A 16,989-nucleotide genomic window follows, 5' to 3' on the forward strand; every position below is an offset into this window, starting at 1 on the left:
TTAACTCCAGTTATATAATAAAATCAACCTACTTTAGGTTATATAAAACTCAAATCAATACTCATTACTTTAAAACATAAATAGACATTACCTACTTCAATATCTTGATATAATAGAAAAGAATTTCTTTGTAATCAGGGTTATGCCCATTATACAAAGAGATGAGTACGTAGTATTCCATAATAGGCCTACCTAATTCACAAGTTGATTGAATTACTTCATAATAAGGTATTTCGAGTATTGTTGTTAGTTTAGTCAGTTCTCTTACATAAATCACATATATGGTGTAATTTAAAAGAATGAATTACATGATAGGTGTTTCCTAAATAATCAAGAAAGCTTTTCATTAGAATCAAAAAGACAAATAAATCTATAACAAAAATACTGATAGTACTCATAATAATAATTATACTATAAACATCAGTCAATTTGGATTTAAACAACAGTAATTGAAATTTAGGTTGATAGCTTCCTCTTCAAAAAATAATTTAAAATCAAAAATATCATTCTCAATTCCTTCTTCTAATAGGTACTCTACATTTCTACATATTACACTCAAATGTATCTATCACAACAAATTTAACACTCTGATGGAAGCTTTCATCGATAATCATTTCCTTAATTATATTACGAATCTATGACGTACCTTTAGTAGCGGTTATAGGAGGAAAATCTCCATTGTGAGGTGACAATTTGATACTCTCTCTCTCCTTAATTAAAGCAACTACTGAGGCGGAAAAAACTGAAAATGCTACTGGAACAAAAGGTTCCAGAGCCAAATACTAAAAAAACCTAAAGCTGGCATGAGAGCCATGATTAACACAAAGTTCTGATCAGACTACATTTAGTACTGCTTATGACGGAGGACAGACGCTGAGTGAATGCACTTCGCTTTTCTCGTCTTGCTGTGGACAGCTGTGTGATCGTCCATACTAGATAGACCTAACCAACGTTAACTGTGATTGGCAGTTACTATTTTCTAGGAAAATTTCCACCAATAGAAAGGAACGTTACAACTACAATTTAAGATACATTCTCCCACCAAGTGACAGCTATTTTTTCCTTGACAGCTATTAATTCCTTGCCTTATAAGGTCGTGGACCAGACTTCTCCTCCAGGACAATCGTTGATCTTCTCAGTACCACAACTTCTATGCGCACACTTACAGAGTTGACACTACACAACGCAGAAAAGCAAGGGTCATGAACTAAGTTGTTGCTCCAGGAAAATTGTAGTTTTTTTGAGTACTACAATTTCTACGCACACACTGACAGAGTCGACACAACACACCGCAGAAAAGCAAAACAGCAAAATCCATTTTCATAACAGGCTAACTTCTCAGGCTAATTCGCATAATTCTCATCACTCACAATTGTAACAATAAATATTGTTACACCACCAATAGAATTTAAGAGAGAGAGATACATTCATCAAGCTGAAGAGCTGTTTCTTATATTATTAGTTTATTAGAAATATCCATTGAAATCGAATTATACACTACGGTTCGATTTAGGAGCGTGTAAGCTAATGCATTATGTAATTTCAAAATCACTGTATAGAATAAGGATTTGACAAATAGAATGTCTTATAATATGATATATTAATGTATCTTATAATATGATATTTTTGTGTTATATCTCGCATCAATTCGTAAATTTTCCTCTAGAAACTTTCCGAGTACATTACATTTTAATATTAGATCTTGACGAAAATTTGAATTAGTGATTATGATTATCACATCTTTCAATGCGACAAGAAAATTCTAAAATTGTCTCAGATTATGATTAAGTTCATGTCCTCTCCTTCAGGGATTGCTTTTCAATCCGAAATACTAGTTTTCTTTAAGAAGTGGATGTATGTTATGAATAGTTCCCTCGTAATTAATATTCCATTTTCAATTATTGGTATAATGAAATATATGTGCAAACCAAACATGAAACTTGCCGTGTTTCAACAAAGAAAAAATTGTATACTAGTGTAGGTATCATATTGGAAGAATACACTATTGTTGTAAGAGAACATTATTCTGTTCAAATGCTCTAATTGGAGAAACTATTACATTAAAATATGTAAATACTAATAAAACAGTAAATATGTCCCTGTTTTTGAGTACAGCATTTCATTCTCATGGAATTCTCTAGATGTGAATTATGGAAGAGCATGCAACATGAATATGAATTAGTAAGCCTTTAATTTTTGAACTATTTCTATCAAAATTTAGGAAAAAGCATTGCTGGATTATGAGCCTGTCATTACTTTCCCAATCATTCATAATGAGTTGATGATTTTTCATCAATGAATGTATCGAATAGAAAAAATCAAGTCATTGACAAAATCAAAATCAACATTTATCTATAAATATCGGGGCACCGAGCTTCTATCGTTATTTTCATTTAATGATAAACAGAACACAGTATTCTCTAAAATGATCGTGTTTATATTTCACAGCTGGCTATATGTCATCTTATGAATTTCGGGGATTTCGATATTTTCATTTTTCACATACTTACTCGCTCACTCACTTTTTTACTATCCACAGCTGTTTCAGCCAAGGATGAATTATCCTTTTAATGTAGTTCAGCGAGTTTTCTCAAGGATGAGACCTAGTGCAATCGAATTTTTATATCATAAACCTACTATGTTCCAAATTTCGTGAAAATCGTTGGAGCCGTTTTCGAGATCCGTTGAACATGAATATCCAGATATAAATAAATATTAATAACCAGATATGAAAATACAGAAATTGATCGCTTTATTGACCATGGGAAGTGAGGTCTATGATTCAAGTCGACGGTTTAGCATTTCTATTAATGTTTAAATAATTTTTGAATGTTTAAATGTTTATGTGTTTATATGTTGCGCATTTACGGCGGAACGCGGTAATAGATTTTCATGAAATTTGACAGGAATGTTCCTTTTTAAATTGCACGTCGACGTATATACAAGGCTTTTGGAAATTTTGCATTTCAAGGATAAAATAAAAGGAGAAAGGAGCCTCCTTCATACGCCAATATTGGAGTAAAAATCAGACTATAGAATTATTCATCATAAATCAGCTGACAAGTGGTTACACAGATGTGTGGAGAAGCCAGTCTATTGCTGTATTTCCAAAAGGTCTATAGTTTCAATCAGGTACTTGTGGATGAGAATACTGTGTGAGGTCTACTGTTCACAGAACTACTAGTGATATAATAAAGGAAAGAATCGGCTTACACACGTACAGAATAGGAAATTCACGAATTTCGCATCATCACGCATCTGAACTACTGGACTGATTAACTTGAAATATTGCATTTATAGATTGTTAGATTACCAAGGATGTTAATAGGCCTATTTCAAATTCTTCAAGTTTTCAGTTTATCAAGTTTTTAATCACACGGTGACAGATTGAAAACTTGTAGAATTAAAGATAGTCCTATACATAACAATCCTCGGTAATCTAAGTGTAATTTACACTCTTGTAGAGTACGGGTCACCTGCTAGTCTACAATTAATCAATTTTCAAAGATTAAAGCAGAGAATAATTGCGATTTCACAAGATGCAAAACATACAATTCCATATGTTATGAACCCATCTACATGCCATAAAAATCTGGTGTGGCGCACTCACACAACTTTCCTTGCCGTTATGGAAATTGATCACGTGACGCTAGTGTTCCCGCGCATCTCAAGTCTACTATGCAAAGATCTAAGCCAGCTGGTGACAGGACTATAACGCTGGAGACACACGAGGTCTGCTATCTCTTCATAGTGTATGATTTAATAGAATCAACAGTTGCCAACAGTTTGCAATTGATATAATAAAATTTTCTCGGATTTCAAGCTTATTTTGAATTTTAGGTGAAAATGTTACTGAACAGATTTGTAGAGATTTTCATGCTCAATCTTTTCCAACTGGGATTTTTTGTTTAAATTGTATCTGATGCCTGATAATTGGAAATCTAAAATCAAACTTTACCTAGATGGGGCGGAGCTCCAGAAATTTCTACAGATATGGGACTTGTGGCAGTTGATAAAACTTAACAATGACTATTTTAGGTATGAATTTGATCAAAATCGTTGGAGCCATTTTCGAGAAAATCGCGAAAAACCCTGTTTCTGACAACATTTTCGCCATTTTAGCCGCCATCTTGGAATGCATTTGATCGAAATTGTTCGAGTCGGATCCTTATAGTGTAAGGACCTTAAGTTCCAAATTTCAAGTCATTCCGTTTATTGGGAGATGAGATATCGTGTACACAGACGCACATACACTCATACACACACACACACACACACAAACACACACACACACACACACACACACACACACACACACACATACAGACCAATACCCAAAAACCACTTTTTTGGACTCAGGGGACCTTGAAACGTATAGAAATATAGATATTGAGGTACCTTATTTTTTTCGGAAAGCAATACTTTCCTTACCTATGGTAATAGGGCAAGTAAAGTAAAAAAGGCCATACCGTATGATAATATAGAACTATAATCTAGAGAGAGTACCTCTTCGAAACAGTTGTTGACTGGTAACTAAATTAATAATTTTGTCAGGTTGACATTATGTTGAGTTGACTTTGTCAGGTTGGCACCAAGTTGAAGATTGAAAGGCATTTATCGCGGAAAAATTGATTGGGCACTGCTACTTCAATCACAGCTATTCCTGGGAATATTATATTACTAGCCGTCAGGCTCGCTTCGCTCGCCATAACCGTTTAGCCAGACGTTTAGTCTGGACCCCCGACTGGATCGTCCTAACATATGATAAAAATGCTCAAATGAAAAATGCAGGCGAGCGAAGCGAGCCTGCTGATCTTATTCTTGGAGGATCCAGTCGGGGGTCCAGGGGGCGGAGCCCCCTGGATAGACGGATATGGCGAGCGAAGCGAGCCTGACGGCAAGTGGATAATACATTATTTATAATAGATTTATACACGAAAGTAGGTGTGGAAATAGCCTACGAAATGCCCCATTGTAGTGAAGTATCCGCATTTGTAACCGAAAATCACCTGCAAATAATAGAGAAATCATAATAATTATTACTTCGGCCATAATTCACCAACAACTGAACCAGTAGAGCAAACAACTGAGATAATCGCATAAAATGAAAAGTTTCAGCACGATAGAAGACAGTTTTATTCAGTAGGAGCATAGCTTTGGAGTCAAGTTAATAGCATGCCAAACTGCTATAAGACTAGCGGGCAGTGCTATACTTGCTTCATTGCTATCTTTATTGCCCCAAACTTTCGAATTGTGCGCGCGGATATATTTAGCGGCTAAGGGATGGGTGATGACGTCAGGAGGGAGAGAGTGATGTGAGGGAGTAGAGTGAGAGAGGATGAGGGGTGGCGGAGGAGGAGTGGTAAGTGTGATAGAGAAGGATGGTGAGATTCGTAAATGATTGAGGAGGGCGAAGAGGAGGTAGAGTAGGAAGAGGAGGAAGAGGAGGAAGTGGTGAAGAAATGGATAAATGGATAATGACATGTGATAATGGAGGAGGTGATATCTGCGAAGGAATTGATTGACTGATTGATTGATTGATTGGAGAGGATTGATTGATTGGATTGATTGAATTGGAGAGGAGAGAATAGTAGGAGAAGGATTTCAGGGATACGGACAGGAGAACAATAAGGATACGGTTAAGAAATGAGAGAAAATGGAGAAAATAGGATTCGGACAAGAGATGAGAAAAAACTTTCTCCATTTAATGGAGAAGTAGTTAGAGGAAATAATGGATAAAGAGAGTGGAGAGATCAGTGGAGAGGTAGAAGGGCGGTAGAAGAGTAAAGTGTAGAACAAGAGAGAAAACAAAGTAGAAGATACAGTGAAAAAGAGAACGAAAGTGTAATGAAAGAAGAAAAAGATGAAGGGAACGTGGAAGAATTGAGAGAAGTAGGTGGTGGAGGAGGAGTGGGAGGAGGAGGAGGTGGTGAAGGAGGAGGAGGTGGTGGTGAAGGAGGAGGAGGAGTTGGTGAAGGAGTGGGAGGAGGAGGAGGATGATGAGGAGGAGTGGGTGGAGTGGCAGGATGATGAGGAGGAGATGGCGAAGAAGAAGATGGAGAAGAAGAAGAAGAAGAATAAGAATAAGAAGAAGAAGAAGAGGGAGAAAAAGAAGAATAAATAATCTCATATTAATGATGAGACGGTTGAAGAGCAGTGGAGGAAGATTGGAAGGACGAGGAGGAAATAAACGATGAAAAACAATATGGATAAATCGAAGATCAAAGAGCGAATCATTCATTATAAGTATTGTTTAGTTGCTTATTATCTATCATATTGCAACCGTAATCCTGATAGGAAAATAACCATATACTGTACACACCTTTACGGATAAACACCAAATAAATGTGTTCTGTCTTCTCTTACTCTGATTATGGAGTAAAGTCCTATAAACTAAACTACTATAGTGAGGTCCACGTTATAATGGCAGTGGATAAAGATTGAAGAACACCGATACCGATTCTCTGCTTTTATTAATTATATTTTTACACTGTCAAAAACATAATTGGCATCGTTGTGGACCTAGAAAAGGATAGTACCACCGGCTTTGTCGAATAATAAACTAGGATAGAAAAACCAAAGTTGATCAAATACTGTCATTATAACGTGGACCACACTATAGACTATAAATCAAATCAAATCAAATCATTTATTTCGCCATTTAAAAAAAAACAATCACAAATAAAGAGAAAATTAATAGTTATTTGTATATCTAGAGTGAAAAGTACGACTTTTTCTCCCCGTGGGAAAAAGTTTGAAGCCCGAGGCGAAGCCGAGGGCAGCAATTTTCCTGAGGGAGAAAAAGTATTTTTCGCTCGTGATGTACACAACATTTTTCCTCCATCTATATTTTTTTATAGAAACTGCAAATAAAATCATTCTAATAACTTACGTATTGGTGAAAATGATTCCTAACAACATAACCTAAATCTAAAACCTAAAAACAGGTCGTCTGATTGGCACTGCCGATTGCGCTATCTATCGGCAAGAGTTGTAACAATTATATCAGCTGAGCAGCTACCAAAAATGGCTGACTCTAGATCACGCGGTTCAGATTTGAATTGAAGATCAAAAATATTTGTTGGCTGGTATTTTGAATAGAATAAAATATTTTTAAAATTGTATAAATTTTTATCGTCTACTAATATTAAGAATATAATAATTATCATACAAACATATATTTCATGAGTTGATTAAATTTTTGGTTGTGGTATTGAATTCAGTTGACTCAATGACAGACACCTCTATTATGCTTTCTCATCTGAGCTTAGAACTTCTAACCTATTACAACGTAAGTTTCAAAATAGAGATGCTCCCCATGCTATTTAAATGGAGTCACTTTTACTCCCTAGGGAGTTTTTCTGTTTTTTACTACCGAGAGCGAAAAAGTGACACTTTAGTATTAGGTTTCAGGGAGTAAAGTAAGTACTTTAGACAGTAGGTGGAGGAAAAAATGATTTAATAGTTAGCTATTTATAAAGAGCTAAACGTGAAGTGTGAAGTGTTCCCTTCTCCTGTGCCATGACCCAACGTTTTTGATTCGAAACTGATGTGCTCAGATACGTCACAGTTGAAATCAATTCTGCACATCGGTATTCACTGTAGCTATGACGTCATGACGTTTTGTGACGTCACTAATGTCTCTGAGTCTAATGCCAAGGTCATGCAATAGCAACCTTCAACTCTCTCCACCACTGAATCAGAATCATTGACAGCAAGAGTGTTCTTGGTTCAGTTTAACGACCGTTAAACTTGTTTCCGTTTACCACAAAAGTGTTTCCTCTAATTTTTGTGTTTCCTTACTAATAAAGTGACAGGAAATGATGAATGAAGAGAGGCTCCAATAGTATAGTTCTGATAGATTGATATAATCTTCCAGACTGAAAGCACAAAATAAAGAAACCGTCTAGTACAGTTTGTTGTTAATAATTGCCAATTGTTAATCTTTGTAGAAATTAAAATACTCTAGAACATGGTACGCCATAGTGGAGTTGGTCAATTTCCACACAGAAAAAACTAAACAAGTAGAGGACACATCAAAAGAATTTTTTGTAACTAACTATTGTATGTAATATTGTAATTTATCTAATATTTTGTGTAACTTTCTCCTGCATTCTATTCCATGAATTAAAATTTAGTGTTCTAAAGGATTATTTTTCATTTGATTAGAAATTGAATTATTTCTATTTTCATTTGCATTATTATTTTTATATATGAATTCACAATCAGTTTGTCACTGCTATGTTCTGATAAAGACTGAACAAAGATTATATATGGACGTATGTGAGTTAATTCACGTTCCAGAAACTTATTTCCATCATTATTGATTAACGGAGTTTATTGAAAGACTGGAGCCAAGGCTATCTGTCTATAGAATTAGGTCTCAAAATAAGTTCATGCCTGAAAGTTTCAAGAGAAACTTCTCCAGTTATTTTTATACATTCTATTTGTTTACAATAGACTTCAATCACTCTCTCTTCGTTCATTATTAATATTTATTCTCTTTTTTTCTTTGATCCTATTTTAAAATTTATCTCTGTATTTTGCTGTTTGCTAGAAGTCTCTTAAGACCTGGCAATGAAGAATAGAATCGATCAATCATTCTCCCATTTAGATCAACTTTACAATTATTCCTTATTATTGAGTGCATGAATCAATACCCATGTATATTTGAGAGTGAATTTTCATGTGTATTATTGTGAATATAATGTATTCTATGAGATTATATTTATAAAATCTGAAGTCTAAATTAATTATATTATTAACTGTATTATTTTGATTAACTTCCTTCAACTTGAGTATTTAAAGTTTTTCAACACTTGAAAAAACCATCAATCATTAAGGTATCCTAAATTCATGAGGCTGCCTAAAAAGCAGTCGTTAGGTCATGTCAGAAGCCCTGAAATTGATCATTTGCGACCTGAAAACTCTGACACCAGACCTGAGCCAGCCAGGTCACACGATATTATTATTATTATTTAGGTATCAACCATTTTCAGACTATACATTAACGTTTGCCTGGCACTCTTATAAATAATTCGAAACAACTGAATAAAGTTTGATTCGATTCAGCAAATTTCTTAGTGCCGGTTGCAAAAAAATAGGTTAAATTTTGATCGTGATTGATTCTAGAAGAACCAATCAGAGAAACCGTCTTTTCAAAAAAGCCTTCTCTGATTGGTTCTCGTGAAATTAATCAAGGTTAAAATATAAGCGGCTTTTGTGCAACAGTCATTCTTTCATTGATATCACTTGATTCCAATCAAGTTATTATTTGAACCATGACCTACCACAATAATTTTCCCTGCTCGCGTGAAAATTCCCATTACTCGACACATCAAGTTTAAGTGGTTTCAACAACTTTTTAGTTCCTCCAGGCTCCAAACTTCCCTTGTTGCGTGTTGGATGCTCATGCTCTGTATTGGGTTTTGATCTAATTCCACAAGTTATTAATAATGAAATTTAGGATATATTCTGTTTTACCTTAAGAAATACTACAAAAATTCCAAATCAATGCCAATCTCTCTTGATAATAATCATAGTTTTCAGAAATGTGAAATTCTAACCCTGTTTCGGACTTTTAAAATGTTATCTAAATTTGGGTTTCTAAATTTAATTTTGGGTTATAAATGTTATCTAAATTTTCACAAGGTAGAACAAGGATAGTACAAGAAAGATAGTATCATTAGTTTCTCTCTCCCGATCAGTGCTTCTTTGTGGAAATTATAAATAAATAAAATAAAAATATAAAATAACTCAACTGAGAAGTCTACACAACGTTATTTCTTGGAGGATTTTGTTCTCAAGATTCTCATATCAAATTTTCATTGATCGAATGTTTCAAATCATAGAAATTCATTCACTTAATCATTTATTCACTCATAATTTCGAGAAAGACGCCAAGGCCCGGTTGCAGAGAAATCTGTTGAATTTTAACTGTGATTAAGTGTTTACTAAAGACGTAGTCTCTGTTTGATTCTAGTGACATTCAAACATCAATAATATTCAATATTGAATTTCTACAGGGAAAATAATCAGATTCAACAGTTAAATAATTTAAAGCAGAGAAAAAATTTAAGTATGTGCGTCCAGGCTCACCTTGAATCAATAATAATTATATTCTATTCAACTTGTAATCGCTCCTTCATTTCTCTACTCAGTATTTTATTTATTGAATTGAAGTTCACTTTGTGATAATTTCTACAATTTTATATTGATAGGTCAATTTATTATTCACCATTAAATTCTAACAGACGTCTATGCAACCAGGCCCATCTTGAATGAATAATTTCTTTTCAACCTGTAATCGTATCTTCATTTCAACTCAGTATTCAATTTATTGAATTATAGACGTTCTTCTTGTGATTTTTTTCTACAGTTCTGCATTGATAGGTAATTATTCACCATTAAATTCTAACAGACGATTATGCAACCAGGCCCATCTTGAATGAATAATATATCTTATTCAGCTTGTAATTGTTTCTTCATTTTCACTCAGTATTTCCAGTATTATTCAATGAATTGAAGTTCTTTCTGTGACTTTTCCTACAGATTTGCATTGATAGGTTAATTTAGTATTCACCATCAAATTCCAACAGACTTTTGTGCGACCATCCAATATAATCTAATATAATCTATGATCAATAATCTATTTCATCCAGCTTGTAACTTTTCATTAATTTCTACTCAGTACTTTCAGTATTCTATTTATTAAAATGGAGCTCTTTTTGTGATTTTCTCTACAGGTTTGCATTGAGAGAGGTTGGAGAGAGTACATCGAGAGTGGGGTTCTCAAAGATAATTGGAACCTATGGTGGAGGACTGGAGGATTCCCGATATCCCATTACAAACAGCTCAAACCCTGGCAGGTATCTTTGACAAATATATGAAATCCACTTGAAAAGTCATACATTTTATCAGTACTTTCAATAGAATATTACTCTATTATATTATGTTTATAATAATTAGAACAGTTCATTGAAACAATATCTCATTGTAGAATGAGATAATTATATAGAATTTATTAGAACAATGTACAACGAGAAATCTCAATGTACAATTTATTATAACAATACAGGGTTTCAACAAACTCCCTACCAATATACTCTAGGGCATTCTTTCTGGGTAGGAAACATATCTAAATATCATATTTAAATTGTCCGGAAGTCTTTAGTTACTCACACAGCGGCCATTTTGCTTTTTTCACTTATTATTTTTTTCCTAAATGATGGTTAACCCTACAGAGACACACTCACTTTATGCTAATACAGTAGACACACTGGGGTGATGAACACCCCAATCTAATTTTGCATTTTTCTTTGAAAAATATGAAAAAAACAAATATTTAGACCATACTTCATCATTTCTTAATCATTTTTGTTCCAAGTGCATACAGAAATCGAAAGTAAAGCACTTCTTATCAATATATATATATATATATATTGACACTATATACTGACACTATATATATATATATATATATATATATATATATATATATAATATATATATATATATATATATATATATATATACTAATTTTAGAAGTACGTATGTTCCGCCTAAGTGTTGGAGCTCCTATTTCGGTTTGAACGAATGGCTTGATCATTGCCAATGACAACTTCATCAAAAACTCACGTGTCTTCATTCTATTGTTTTGCATCTCAAGTTGTAGAGAATCATAGCATTTATTCCAATCTGATCCATCATCCCATACCACATTTGTAGTGACAATACAAGTAAATCTTTGTAATAAAATTGTCTGATAAAAGTCATACGTAAAGACACTCTGGGGTGATAGACACCCCAAACGAAGAACAAGATGAGCTGGTGACCTTGTAGAATGCTATTACTGACTGGAAGTGGTGGAGAGTAGTTGACAATACTACAAACCTAACTTAGACTGGGCATAAATTCCCATCTGTTTGATATTGTCAACTGCAGAACAGAATAACACCCCAGTGTGTTTCTTTAGGGTTAAACATACGGGATTGAAACTGTGCACAATCATTTATAACAACTAGACAAAGCTACAAACCAATTATAATAATTTGTATATCTCATTTTAGAATGCATGGCGTAGGAATGAATGAATAAATGAATTTATTTGCCAAAAACAAAATACAAAAAAGCTTTAAAAAAATAAATATAAGTATATGCTACTGCACTTAAATTAAGATACATACATAAAAATTAAGGAAATTTTAATTTATTTGATTATTTTGATCTGATTATTCGAAATGTAGCTAAGTAGCCTGAAAGAATAAACACAGTTTGTGTTTGGAGTTGACCAGAGTTATAAATGAAATTTCTCCGATTGCAGTTCACCAACCATATACCAAAGGGATCGTCCATTTGCCGTAAAGACAACTTGTCAAGATACTTGAAATGTATGAAGAAAGTCTTTGGAAGCATTTACGATTTCAGGTGAGAATCTGTTACACTTTGTTTCCAAGAAAAACGTATGGAATATTTTCATTATTTCATTCATCTTTATAAATTTGCTATATTCACTTCCCATATTCATAAGGAGCTTGAAAAAATCATCAGCTGGATTAGTAGCTTACACTGATTATCATCTCACTATCTCAGTCATCCTCCTTCCCCTTACCCTTGATTAACTTATTCCTTCTCTATCTTCTTCTCCTATTCCCCTCTCCTTAATCATACTTTACATCATCTTCTTTCTGTATCTCTTCATTTTTCACCACTTTTGCTGGACGGCTCGTTGGAGTAAGTGTTAACGCGCCGGTCTTATAATCAAGAGAACCCGAGTTCGAATCTCGACCGGGGCAAAAAGTTTTTGACCACAGCACAATCCCATATGATAATTATAATATACGGTCACCCCGTCTTTCGAAGGAAACGATAAGCCCGTCTACTTAAAGGTGTGTACAGATTTACGCGCCGCGAACATGAGCAATTCACTTTAAATCAGCTGATGCCAAGCTTTTTATATCTGTATCTTACCGTTTCTGTAAAAATACAGATATAATCAGCTGATTAACAGTGAATTGCTCATGTTCGCGGCGCGAATGCCAAGCTTTTTATATCTGCATCTTACCGTTTCTGTAAAAACACAGATATAATCAGCTGATTAAAAGTGAATTGCTCATGTTCGCGGCGCGTATATCTGTACGCACCTTAAAAAGAAGTCGTCATCTCTCTCACTCATTACCCACGTACAAGCCTAGGATCTTATGTTGGCATCACCCTCAGCATTATTATTATTCTCTTCGGGTACATCTATCAACTATTTCTCCCAATCATATTTTCTATGACATATCAAAAGTAGAAACATTGAAGAATAAAATATGGAACTCCACTCCATACCAATTTCTCAGAATATAATATCATTTGCTTCCAAGTCTCCAAAATCATGTATGGCAATAAGTCACATATTCAACCCATATAACCTGTCAAATGTCACTTGAACATATCATAACTTGATCAATATTATCGTCCCAAGCTACATTCAATTCAGCCTGCTTGATATAGTATTATTTTTAGACTGCAGAATGATACAGTAAATTGGATATGCTTGCCAATGTGAAACGTACTATATAACCAATGAAACCTCACAATTCAGGTGATAGAATAGCAGAAAATAATACAAGAATAGTGATGCTATGTATGTGCTTAAAAAAACTGAGAAAGATCCTACAGAAGGGTGTCTCCTACAGTGAATTGGATATGCTTGCCCAATGTGAAACGGACTATATAACCAATGGAACCTCACAATCCATATTGAAGAATAGCATAAAATGATACAAGAATAGTGATGTTATGTATGTGCTGAAACAAACTGAGAAAGATAGGGTATCTCCCTTCTGTGTCTTACGACACACTTGGTGATTTTTTGACAGGAATATGGATGGCCCTGTCTATTGAACATCTATCAACACTATGGTTTCACAATGTTTCTGGTTCACGAATTTTGAAAGGATCATAACCAAACTTACAGAACGAATAGGAGACAAAGTGTATGTTCTCAATGTTATGCAGAAATATTCTTGGACGAATATTGAAGATTTGATGGATGTCTACTGACAGATATGACAGTGTCTCCTACATTCACGAAAATCTGAGAATATTTATGATCTTTTCCTGAGAAGACATGTCAGTGACTTTGTCTATTGTGACGGTTGATGATAGAGTGAATCTATAACAACCAACTGTTAGAATGATTGACAAATTTGGGATGTAGGATGTTAGGTATCATGCCAACATAAATGTAACAGTCGAAGATTTGAATCGTCTTCTATTTTACTGGTATGAGTTTGTGGGTGATACGGTAGTGATATGATACTGTAAACTATACTACGATACAAGTAAACGAAACATGATATTTGTATCGATACATAACAGTAAGTTGACAATGATATAAATCTTGTGTCTATTTATTCATTTATTGTATAAAATACTATAATAATAATAATACAATTATGACATTGGAGGAAAAACTAGGCTAAGCCTGTACTATTTCTCTTCAAAAATTTTGATAAAATGTTAATGTTGTCCAAAGGATAAGGTTATGTAATCACACACTGCTTCGTTACTTGATTTTCGGTCCAGGAATGATGATTTAAAATTTTGAATTTTGAGAGCTTGTGAGTGCTCTATTCTTGAACGGTGAGATATCATTCGCATTATTACATAGTGGATACAGTGAATAATATTGTGCAATGAGGACAATGATCAGATCTCTGGTGCCCTTACAATAGAACATAATATCATCAGCAATCAATAGAACATTGAACCCTGTCATGATTGTTCTATCGTCAAAAACAAGAACCAAAATCTACACAGCATTCCACCCACATTTTATCTCATTCATGACTAGCAGGTAACCCGTGCTCCGCAAGGGTCTACTTTAAAACTTGACAAACTGAAAACTTGACTCAATGAAATCTTGCAAAAAGGCCTGCAACCATCCTCGGCTAATTAAGAATCACTGTATGCAAAAATCCAAGTAAATCAGTACAGTAGTTTAGACGTGATGATGCGTCAAACATAATATTCCTAACCTGTACGTGTATAAGCCAGTTCTTTACTTTATTATAGTATAGATAGTCTCAACTTCAAATTAAAATTAACGTAAGTCAGGTCTCTGGTGCAATCAATCAATAGGAATAAATTCCACTTTCATTAGAATTACGGTATACAGACTAATCGAATCTTCTTGAAAAGATCAACTCTCTACATTTTGAATTGTTCTCTTTCAACTGTGAATTAGTAGTGATTTCTCTAGTACGAGTGAAGTATTTTTGATTCATCTCTTTCCTGTATAGGGCTACTTGTAATAAAAATAGAAAGAAGAATAAAAATGTCAGTACCCTTTTTGAATTATTTAATCACAACATTTTTAAACATTGATGCCATTTCTAAGTGAATCACTTGAAAATGGCATCAATGTTGGAGCATGTTGTGATTAAATAATTCAAAAATGGTACTGACATTTTTATTTACTTTCTTTTTCTATATTCGATTTCTATATTGCATGAGAATTCGGGAGTGAAAGTATTTCAAAATACATCGAATTCAGAGGGTATGAAAGACTGTGTAGCCTACAAAGCTTGTAGATGAGTTTATTCATTTATATAGATTCAGAATTATACAACTTACAGTTGTGTTGAAGATGAGTTGGTGGAAGTGATTATAATATGAAGTATTGAAGATAACGAATGAAAAAAGGAAAATAAGGGGAAGAATATTTTGAGTTGAGGCGAGAATAAAATAGAAAATAATAGAATGACTACCTTTATTTTTGACCTAGGAGGGGAAAAATGAGAGAAGGAATGAAAATATAGTATATAATGGAGAATAATAGGAATTTAGTATAAAGATGGGTTTAAACCAAAGTTATTAACAAAATGTTAATAAATTAATCCTTATAGTTTCTATTAGATTGAACATAACTCATCATACACATGTTGAGCATATGTGTTTGTAAAGTTCCGTTCAATCGAATAGAATCTAATAGGATTAAGTTATTAACATTGTGTTAATAACTTTGGTGTGAACTCAGCTTAACAAAGCAGGAAATGGAATTGAAACAGCGAGATCAAGTCAAATCAAATGATAAAGCTTCATTTCATTGAATCACATTTTTTTCAATATTATTAATATTGTTGAATTTTGAACATAACATAGATTCAGATTCTTATTATGGATAGATTTCTGGTTCAGATTCTAAACATATATCTCAAAAATATATTCAGATTTACTATGAATGAAATTTAATACAAGAATAAATTAAGATATCTAGAAACAGCGAGCATGAGGACTGATGATGTGTATGCGATCTCACAACAAAGATGTGGTTCAAGTTGAGAAAATAAATAGAAATTAGTCTTGAATGAAAAAAGACTAAGAAATTGTCAAAAAACCACTGATTTATTGATAATTAGAAAGACCGGTTTCGGTTATTACACCATTGTCATTCTCTGATAAACTCTTTAAAAAAAAAGAAATTAGTCAGTTGAAAACTAGTTATTTAGGGAATTGGAGACAGTGCACTGAAGCAAAACAAGTATTATAACAAAGGGAATGAAGTAGAAACAGAGAGAGAAACATTGCGTTGAAGTAAAGTAGGAAATAAGTAAGGAAGAGTATGCGTGACACGACTTACTCACTTTATTTCGTCTCGATGTAAAATGCCGGCTTGATATCCACGCTACTATCAGAGACAACAATTTCCAACCTTAAAAGCTAAAACCAACTTGGGATGTAAGGGGAATAGTTTCCACACTCACATCAAACTGTCAGCAGGGTTTAAATGGGAAGAATTAAAGTTATCCCCTAGGAATACTGATAGTTTAAAGTGGATCTCACCACAGAAAACCTTGTCAGCATGGTTTAAATGGAAAAGCATTGGAGCTGTTCATGGATAATGATGACAGTTTTAAGTGAATCCGATTCTTGTAGGGGATGCATTTCCACCCCAACTCAAAGTCCCGAATTCCCGATAAATACAAAGCGATGTCTTGT

The 16,989-nt window shown here is 33.8% G+C and overlaps 1 protein-coding gene across 2 annotated transcripts in view; it reads left to right on the forward strand.

Annotated features, from left to right (window-relative positions):
- Positions 1-16,989, forward strand: part of LOC111057731 (probable tubulin polyglutamylase TTLL2) — a 41,266-nt gene that overhangs the window by 13,198 nt on the left and 11,079 nt on the right. The window contains exons 3-4 of one of the 2 annotated variants that reach the window (XM_039438412.1): positions 10,746-10,868; positions 12,323-12,426. In XM_039438412.1, coding sequence (XP_039294346.1) covers positions 10,746-10,868; positions 12,323-12,426 — 227 coding nt within the window. The remainder of the gene's footprint in view (positions 1-10,745; positions 10,869-12,322; positions 12,427-16,989) is intronic. The other variant, XM_039438413.1, reaches the window with a different exon arrangement.

Source organism: Nilaparvata lugens, chromosome 11 (genome assembly GCF_014356525.2).
Source record: "Nilaparvata lugens isolate BPH chromosome 11, ASM1435652v1, whole genome shotgun sequence".
Lineage (NCBI taxonomy): Eukaryota > Metazoa > Arthropoda > Insecta > Hemiptera > Delphacidae > Nilaparvata > Nilaparvata lugens.